Source organism: Hyperolius riggenbachi, chromosome 2 (genome assembly GCF_040937935.1).
Source record: "Hyperolius riggenbachi isolate aHypRig1 chromosome 2, aHypRig1.pri, whole genome shotgun sequence".
NCBI classification, from domain to species: domain Eukaryota; kingdom Metazoa; phylum Chordata; class Amphibia; order Anura; family Hyperoliidae; genus Hyperolius; species Hyperolius riggenbachi.
In genome coordinates, this window is record NC_090647.1 from 58789885 (window position 1) to 58800389 (window position 10505).

A 10505-nucleotide genomic window follows, 5' to 3' on the forward strand; every position below is an offset into this window, starting at 1 on the left:
TAATCATATATCTGTGCATACTGCATGTGGGGCTGGGTGCATATGCAGCTCCAGGGAAAAACGCATGGAGATGCACACAGATCCCACAGCAGTGCCGTGTACAAAAACATGCCAAATGGATAAATAGCAGCGTGTATAAACAAATATATAAAGTGCCTGTGTAGATAAAATAGTTAGGATGCAATAAGACAGCCTTACCAGGTCTATTATGGGTAGGAGATCGGGAGAGGGGAGCGCCTGACGCGGTCGCAGCTGTTCTGCTGCTTCAGGAAGAACCTCTTCCTGAAGCAGCACATCAGCTGATGATTACATGTTATTGATTCTGCTTGCTGCACATGCACTTTAATGTACTTTAACTGTATTTTGTTTAGTTTTTTTGGATTTTTTTCACTATTTTTCGAGCCACAGTGAGAACAGATCTCTGAGTATTCTTTTTGCACAAATGAAAAACATTTTCAGCCTGCTATGTTTGTCTACATATGATTGATGCACTTTCTGTGATCTAGTTATTAATATTTGGGTTGGATTACCAAGGACCATTGGTTTCAATTGGGAGATTTTAAACTTGTTTTAACTTGTGGATTTGTTGAATAAAATGTTTTTTTTATTTTTGCACTATATGTGTATGAAGTATTGATTATATTTTACATACTTACCTTGGCTATGATTGGCTTCTTTTCTTGGTTGTTAGTTTATGCTTATTAGCCAATAAGGTCAAATACCTTGTCATAATTATATTGTATGAGACCCTAGGGTCTAAATCGCTCTCTATTTTGCATTGAAGTTAGCAACAGAAGACGTCGCTGGCCTGCAACCTAGTGAGCGTACAAGAGAAATTGCTGCCAGGAGACTTGGGCGCAGGATACAGCCGATATACGGCTTATCCTGCTCCTGCACAAGTCCCAGCGGCGTTGATTACTATTCCCCCTCCAGGTCCACACAGGGAATGATGTAATACGGCTTCCAGCTATTGCTGGCAGATTTACAGTGTTTTAAAAGTAACTTCAGCTCTGTCTTCTGACGGCTCCAAAGTTACTCACTGTGCGCCGCTATAGCTGTAATTCCTATTACGGTTTATGGGTGTGCCCAAATCTCCTGCACTGGATTCCTAGTGTTTGACCTAGTGATACCTCTATACAGCCTCAGCCCTCCAATGTCGCCAGAGGAATCCGGTCCCCATTCTCGCTTAGCGACTTGCATCTTGCGTGTGTACGAGGCTTTAAAGTGACACTGAAGCGAATAAAAAACCTTAAGATATAATGAATTGAATATGTAGTATGAGTAATGAATAGAACATTAGTAACACAGGAATGAGTCTCATATTTTTTATTTTCAGCTATATAGTTTTTTTTATAACCCTGCATCGTTCATCATCCTCTCTACTATTTGCAGTTTACACACTACACTCTGCATTTTAAACTATGAAACAGAGCAGAACTAATGACCCTTTGAACTTTCCTGCAGTAAAATCTTATCTGAAGTTGTCTTTGTTTCTTTTATGTATAAGTGCTTCAGAAAAAAGCACTGCTCTCTGACAAAATTAGTCGGAGAGCTCAGAGAAGCTCTTTTGCATATTTAACCAGTGAAGTTTCTTAACTCTTCCTGTACTGGAAACAATATGAGACTCATATATGTGCTACTAATGTTCTCTTTCTTAGCTGCACTACACATACAATTCATTATATCATAAGTTTATTTTCACTTTAGTTGTCCTTTAAGTGGAGTATATCTCACTCTTTCCTATAGTCAGTGCACTAATTTCCTTCTGTAGATCTCGGCAGCTCACTGTTCCTTTATTTACAGATCATTCCCCGATCCTGGGCAAGACTCTGGAAGCCAAGGTCCGGTCGAGTAACACGGCGCACAAGGCGGATTTCTCAGAGCCGGACAATGCCATGGAAGTCCTCATATAGTAGGTGCGCTTGGACAATCTCCTTCCTGTGGCCTGTGGGCCGTGTGGACTAGAGAGTTGGACATTTGCAGAGATGGTGGATAAGGACACCAGGTGACTGCAGCACAGTGACGGGGAGGATTCCTTCTCTTGGAGGTCTATGCTGGAGAATTGCCATACAGTTGCTACGGCAGCAATAAAGCACAAGACGACATAAGCCCCATTGTGTACATGAAGCTGGACTGCATCAGACCATCCAGCATTGGAGGAACCACACGCATCAGCATGGCTCGATACCCTGCGACTTTGTATGGCTAATCTGCACAGCTCTTTCCTTTTCCATGTTTCAGATTTGCAATGAATGGCCTGCCTGCATCAGCCATAAGACAGCAGCATCCAGAGATCAATTGCGGTGATAAAGAGTTACTCTAGGCGTTGCCGGGCAACCCTCCCTCAGCTTTATGCTCCATTCCTGATCAGTCTGTTTTACATTGAGAGCGCTGCCTGGATTCTGTCCGGCAGCGCCCCCTTGCGGCAGTAAATGTCAATGTAAATGGTACGTTGATGACAATGTCACTTCTGAGAAGTTGACAGTAGTAGAGGGGCGACGCTTGTGTTCACCAGAGTCAGCTTTGCGGAGAATGCTAACCCACAAGTTTGTTTACATTTTTAATATGCAGGTCCTTGTAATGCAGCAGATTGACGGTGTTAGATGCTTAAAGTGAACCCAAAGTGAAAATAAATTGATGAGATAAACAATTGTATCTATCCTCCTAATCCTAAAAAAATTACTTTTTTTTTTTTTTAAAGCGACAATGAAGCGAAAAAAAAATGATATAATGAATTGGTTGTGTAGTACGGATAATTACTAGAACATTAGTAGCAAAGAAAATATTCTCATATTTTTATTTTCAGTTATATCGTGTTTTATTATAACATTGCTTCAATCTCTAATATTTGCAGTTTACACACTACTCAGCATTCTAAATGATTTTACAGAGCAGGCTAGTGAACTTTTGAACTATTCTCTGCAGGAAAAAAAAAAACAATACAGTGCCAGACACTTAAGATAATAAGCTTCAGAAGACAGAGCTCTCTGCGACTTTAAAAGTCGTGAAACTCAATGGCTCTTTTGCATAGATAACTGGAGTTTCTTAACTCTTCCTGTACTGGAAACAAATATTAGACTTATGTCTCTGCACCTAATGTTTCTTAGCTGTACTACACAACCAATTTATTATATCATCATTTTTACACTCCAGTGTCTCTTTAAGATATCCCATAGTTTTACTTTGTTTAAACATTTACAAAGTAGATTTAATGTTTTACTGTCTTGGGCCATGGCAGTGCCTCAAGAGTCCCAGAGCTAAAATATATAAACTACTGACCTTTTCTTTTAATCTATTCCAATCCCTGCTCTCAAAAGCAGTTCTTTGCCAGAAAGAGCCTCATGGCTGTACAGGTAGTCCCCAGTTAACGAATGAGATAGGGACTAGCTTTTTCTTTGATAACTTGTTTGTCAATGAGTCAAAACACTGTTCCATCTCTGTCCCCTGTGTCTCCTTTGTTCCCCTGTGTCTTCAGTGTCCCCCTGTGCCCACAGTATACTACAGCATTTTACCAGTTTAAAAAAAAAACTTTTTTCAATCATTTTTCTCAATAACTACAAGGTTTTTTGAACAAAAAATGTTCACTTTGCCAAAGAATCAAATTCCACATTTTTGGGCCATTCGTATGACCGGTTGTTGGTAAGTCGTGGACTACCTATAATTCCTTATCCGTGAGGGCTGTGATGTATTCAGACCAGGGTCCGACAAGAAACGGTCACTTGCATGCCTGAAGGTTAAGGGTGCATTTCCACTTTAAACACATGATTCACAATTTTTTCGGATTCGAAACTCTCTTATTAATATATACATATATATGCAAATTTTAATGCGAATTCACATGCACATTCACTTTTTATAAGGAGATCCAAGAAGGAAGTTGACATTATTGAAGGCAAAAAAAGCAAAATTCGCACCTAGTGGAGATGGGCCCTAACTCTTTCAGGCAGGAAAAGGGGGGGGGGGGGGGGGAAAGAAACAGCCTAGTTATTACCGGTAATAGTTTTGGCATAGTACATACACGTGTTTATCTCATCATGTTACCTGTCACCTCAGGTACACATTGGCCTCAATTCAGGTAACTATGTGAGGTAAATATTTTGTTTTTTTGTAGGTAAAATACCTCATAAGGTAAAACATGACTAAAACCTACCAGAATTGCTAAATGTCATTACCTTATGAGGTAAATTACCTCACATGAGGTAATTTGTTTGATAACCCTACTAGATTTGAGGCCATTAAAGGAGAACTCTAGAGTTGTGAAATAAAAATATCTCCCTAGCTCAATAAGCTATTGCAGTACATCTTTGAATGCAGTTTTCCTCTTGCTGGTGTTATACATTAAAATACATTGAAATATTGGGAAAACATCATCTCTGGTACGGAAAAGCTTACACTGTGTTTCAGAAGCCTTTCATAACTTATGATTCCGCTTATAATATACAATACAACAACAAGCTCCTTTCTCCCATAGGACAGCACACAGCTATGTCTCAGATGAGTACATAGGTGAAAGGTTGAGTGTGTTACAGATGTGTTCATAAATGGCAGAGTAAACAGGTGGCTTTTCAGTTTGGACTTAAATGCTTTCAGAGATAGAGATACCCCGATTGGGTGTGGCAGGGAGTTCCAAAGTGTAGGGCAGCATGACGGAAGGCTCTGTCTCCTAAGGATTTGAGATGGTCTCTGGGAGTGACCAAGTTATTAGATCCTTTTGATCTAAGGTTGTGGGAGATGTGATGCAGTTGCAACAAGTACAGGTATCCAGGGCCCAGATTTTGCAAGGATTTGAATGTCAATAAGCCAATCTTTATTAGAATTCTCCATTTTATGGGCAGCAAGTGGAGTGTCAAATCCAATGACTCTTCATAGAAGAGTTCTCCTTTAACTGCCCAACTTAATACCTGTCACAAAAGTGTATGATGGACACGTGTACATAATCGCTTTAAGTGAAAGGACATATAAAGTTATTAACATCTGTTCATCTGTCTGTCAGACCACCTATGATGAGACTTGGGGATGGTGAAAGGGGTGGGGTCAATGCTGGTTTTTTTTTTTCCAGAAAAAGTCAAGATATACATATTATTAGCAGCCTTTACGCTCCCAGCCTAAAGGTCGCGATCGGTGACCCGTTACTCTATTTAAGTCATTGCAGCTGTGGATTGGCCACCTGAGGGTAATTACAGTCCTGTGATCAAAAAGGGAAAGCAAGAGGCCCAATGGTGTAGTATGTTAAATTGAAGTGGACAATGATTTTAGTGAATAAAGTACCGGTAATATTACCACTGAGACAACCACTGTACAGGCAGGTGGGGAGATTTGACCGGATCCCACTCAGGTTAAGAAGTCGCTCTCTGTAGACAGAAGAAAGGGGATAACACCCTATAACTCTGGATGTTTGAACAGAGGTGCCAACAAAAGGATAAAACTGCTAAAAAAAAACATTTTAAAAAATGGAGGTAGTGGTGGACTTTCCTCCCCCAAAGAAGACTAGAACATGTATTTAGACATGTTTAGCACCAGGGATGGGCTTTCGAGTCTAGAAGGACTCGAATTTGGAAATTCAGATGACGTCTAATGACTTCACGTGTGACCGCGGGATAGGGGGGTTAATTTACCCAGAAGTCTTTGTGATGTCTGTGTTCCATTACGCGTCATAGGCGTAATGAAAGTCGCGTTCCATCAAAGAAAGTCCGCGCTTCCTGCTTGAAAGAGAAGCCCGATAGTGAGGCAGGCAACGTGGCTTTCATTACGCCTATGATGCGTAATGAAACAGACATCCCAAAGACTTCTGGGTAAGTTAACACCCCTATCCCGCGGTTACACGTGAAGTCATTAGACTTCATTTGAATCCTGAATTTGAGTCCTTCTGGACTCTAAAGCCCATCCCTGTTTAGCATCGCTTGGCATTTTGAAGACATGTTCTAGTTGCTCTTTGACTTGCCTGATGAAGCAGGATTGCACCTGTGAAACGCGTTGCATCGTTAAGTACTCAAATAGAGATACTTGTTCACCAAAGTCAACAGAATCAAGTATTCTTTGGAGGAGGCAAGTCTACCACTACATTTTTAAACTTTTTTTGTGTGCAATTTTATCCTTTTTTTGGCACCTCTCCAAACATCCAGCGTTATAGTACTGCGATCAAGGCACTAATTGCCACCGCCATATTTTAAATGCCTTTTCATAGTTTCAGCATTATAAAAGCTGTGATGAGGGGTAATCGACAAGTGAAGGTCCGCTGACCAATTATCCCATGTTCATAACGCCCCATAGTGTTGAGTTGACATGAATGTTTAGTGGGCTTTTCTATGCCACTGTTCCATCAGTAGGGCTAGTCAGACTGTTTCCCTGTAGTGATTAATCTACCCTCTCACTGTCCCCCACTGTTTGTTTTTCCCTGTGGGAACGTCAGTAGAAGTTCACATCTCCCCCCCTCCTCTCCATTGAGCAGAGCAAGCAGGGCACGCTGCTGAGTCAGGAGGCATATTCTGTGACTGCACAAACCGCATAGCTGCACAAGCTTTCAAGAGGGTGTGTCTGAGACCTTGCCTGAGGAGCTTTGCTCCCTTTGGTTAAGAGCGGTCTCCCATTACACTACAAGTATTTGCACTGCCATTTTGTCAGCCAGATTAATGTATCTTCTAATGTAAAGGATGAGCTAGTTCGGAAGTAACCTATTTGTGCTAGGAGGGTCCTGTTTTACAGATCCATGTGGATATTTCTCCCTTGCAATTACACTGAACCCCTCCGCTGAGCTGTGTAGCTGTGTGTGTATACAGGAAGCCGCTTGTTGCAGAGTAACAAATGGTCATTGCCAGTCACACAATCCACACACACACACTGGAAGCCAGAAACTTTTTTGTTTTTGTGTGTGCAGGCAAGCTTTATTTTCAGTGTTTTGTTTTGTACAGCTTTGTGAATCGCATGTATCTTATGTATATGCAATAACAGTATGGCAATGTGTATTGGTGCAAATATTCCTCTGTGTCACTTGCGATGTAACTGCGCGGGAAAATAGTACTAGCTGTGGTGACCTGTTGCTTATTCTATCAGCTTAAAAGAATACCTGAGGTAAAAGAAAAAAAAAATAAACTTGCCTCAGTAGTGGGAAGGCTATGGATATTCCATTGATCTTTGTTCCAGCGCAAGCACCCTCCAAGCATATTCAACACAATTGTAGAATATGCTTCCTGTGGCCGCGCTATCATCTGAGTTTGAGCTTCTCCACACTGGGCATGTGCGAGAAAGATCCGCACATGCCCAGTAGAACAAAGTTGTACTTTTTTTTTTTTTTTTTAAATTCTGTACAACAAATGCATTTAATCTTTTGGGCATGTGCAGAGTTTGCTCATGCACACCCAGGACAGAAAGCTTGTACTCGGACCAATAAGCTGTCACAAGAAAAAGAAAGTCCCTGGCAGCAATGGAGGGGTAGAGGAAGATCCCACTACTGAGGCGAGTAGTCTGTTTTTAACCCCCTCCACGCTACAGATTTGCTTTGAGTCATATCTGCCATTTTGCTTTTTACTCTGCACGCATCCAGTGTTTCTCTGAACAACTTTCAAATCTATTTTTATAATGAAAGCCTTTTTTGTAAAAAAATAAAGATAAATATTTAAACTTACTCTTGTTCACTTCTGTCGTATTATTGGTAGACTAAGCTCCGTTGAGCAGCAGTGTACAATAAACTTCTTGCTTCATTTCCATTTAATTTCCTTGCAGTTTTGGTAGCCAATAATGAGCCTAAACTAAGAGCAGATGGCATAAAAATACTGTGACTACCTCCTGTACTGTGTGGTGGAGAAGGGCAGTACAGCTGCAACTACTTCCTGTACTGTGTGGAGAAGGGCAGTACAGCTGCAACTACTTCCTGTACTGTGTGGAGAAGGGCAGTACAGCTGCGACTACTTCCTGTACTGTGTGGTGCGAAGGACAGTACAGCTGCAACTACTTCCTGTACTGTGTGGAGAAGGGCAGTACAGCTGTGACAACTTCCTGTACTGTGTGGAGAAGGGCAGTACAGCTGTGACAACTTCCTGTACTGTGTGGTGGGAAGGACAGTACAGCTGCGACTACTTCCTGTACTGTGTGGTGGGAAGGACAGTACAGCTGCAACTACTTCCTGTACTGTGTGGCGGGGAAGGGCAATACAGCTGTGACTACTTCCTGTACTGTGGGGAGAAGGGCAGTACAGCTGCAACTACTTCCTGTACTGTGTGGAGAAGGGCAGTACAGCTGCAACTACTTCCTGTACTGTGTGGAGAAGGGCAGTACAGCTGCAACTGCTTCCTGTACTGTGTGGAGAAGGGCAGTACAGCTGTGACTACTTCCTGTATGTGTGGAAAGGGCTTCTGATAAGGTTTTAGTGCTGGAAAGTTAAGAGGGTCTTTTTTTTTTTTTCAGCTCAACAAGGCAGAGTGTGGATTCTAAGCAGCAGCTGTGACAGTGTGGTGCAATAGTTTATAAATTAAGCCATTAAATTGAAAATAAAAACATTTCTATGTTAATGTTTTATTTACCACCAAGTACTGCGGAGTCCCAGTTATCCAGAACTCAACTAACCAGAAGTCTCAGCCAACCAGAACAAATCGCCGGCAGTACAGTACAGTGGTGGAGGGCAACTTCTTAGGCTTTTTGTAGGCTCTGCTGTGCTTAAATTGTGACAATAGGACGCAGCGCAAAATTATGAGAGTGGTATGCAGCTAAGAGGTGGGGGCGAGTCCCAAGCCCCAAACGTAGAGATAAAAGACAGTAATGTCTCAGCGCACCAACGGACAAAAAGGATGGCTTTTCCTGCAAGTGTGCCGCCGCCTCAGCGAGCCAGGCCAGCCGATAAAATATGTGAAAGGAGCAATACAGTACCTCTTCCAGCCGTGCGGGTGGTTGTTAGTACCTCTCTCTGTGCAACAACAATCTTGCTGTAATCCCGATATCCAGGAGCGCGATGCCGCTCAGCTCAGCGTGGATGGAGTCTGACCATGTTATCCCCTGGTCAGCTGATACCCGAATTTCCTGTTGCTGGCTTCCTTGCGCTCCAACAGTGGCTCCGTCCCAATGGCAGTGAAGGCAGCAGCGGCGCTTCCTTAATACAGCGGGTGCTGGTGCTGGATCCCCAGACAATAGAATCCAATCGTCAAAGTAGAGATCTGTGTCAGCTACATCAGGTTTCAGATCTCTACTTTGATGATTGGATTCTATTGTCTGGGGATCCAGCACCAGCACCCGCTGTATTAAGGAAGCGCCGCTGCTGCCTTCACTGCCATTGGGACGGAGCCACTGTTGGAGCGCAAGGAAGCCAGCAACAGGAAATTCGGGTATCAGCTGACCAGGGGATAACATGGTCAGACTCCATCCACGCTGAGCTGAGCGGCATCGCGCTCCTGGATATCGGGATTACAGTAAGATTGTTGTTGCACAGAGAGAGGTACTAACAACCACCCGCACGGCTGGAAGAGGTACTGTATTGCTCCTTTCACATATTTTATCGGCTGGCCTGGCTCGCTGAGGCGGCGGCACACTTGCAGGAAAAGCCATCCTTTTTGTCCGTTGGTGCGCTGAGGCATTACTGTCTTTTATCTGCTGTGCTTAAAGAGACTCTGTAACAAAATGTTCAGCCTTATTTCTTCTATCCTATAAGTTCCTACACCTGTTCTAATGTGCTCTGGCGTGCTGCAGCCTTTTCTAGTTGCACTGTCTCTGTAATAAATCTAATCTTCTTTCCTTTGTCAAGCCTTGTCGAGGCAAAGAGGAATGCACTGCTCTGCTGTGATAGGGAGAAGTTATACACACCTCCTCCATCCCCCTGCAGGCTCTGTGTGTATGAGTCAGACAAGGTCTCTGCTCACAGGCAGGCTCAGGAGCTGTGACCTTGTGAACAGCTGTGAGTGCAGAAAGATCTGTTCAGTGCTCAGACAAGCAGCTAAGGCAACAAGTGGTGTAACATTCCAGCAATCAAATCATGTTTGAGAGGAGCCTCTGCAAACAGGCACCTGCTCTGATGATGTATTTCCTGTTTGAAAGCCATCTTTGTTTACAAACACAATGAATAAAACTGTGATTTTATCACCAAGAAAGCAGTGGGGAGCAACAAAAATGTCACAGAGGGGGCTAGGAGAAGACTACAAACAGGCTGATACGTTTATTTATGTAAGATTTTCACAGTACAGATTCTCTTTAAAGACTGGATTCCATGGCCCTCACAAGGTTAATATACTTTCAATTACTGTATTTTAACCACTTCCCCGGGATGAGTAAATATGTCCCTGCAAATTCCCATAACTTCTTGCAGGGGCGTAGCTACTACATCCCTCCCCACTGTGCACTCCCGCTCGCCCCCTTAGCTCGTTACTGTCGCTCGTTAGCTCATTAGCAATTATCTAAATTGCTTGCATTTACCTGTATTCCCCCCCCCCCCCAAGCTATTGTTATCTTACTGTCTGCTTGATTCACACCTCTTTATCCACCCAGCTCTAAGTATTTGCATAGTCCACCCCCATGCTGGTCAACTT

At 42.8% G+C, this 10505-nt stretch overlaps 1 protein-coding gene across 1 annotated transcript in view; it reads left to right on the forward strand.

Moving 5' to 3' along the window:
- The window catches only part of AMOTL1 (angiomotin like 1), a 172486-nt gene extending 168544 nt beyond the window's left edge, over positions 1-3942 (forward strand). The window contains 1 exon segment of the mRNA XM_068266833.1: positions 1804-3942. Coding sequence (XP_068122934.1) covers positions 1804-1913 — 110 coding nt within the window. The 3' untranslated portion in view covers positions 1914-3942.
- Positions 3943-10505: the final 6563 nt, after the last annotated feature.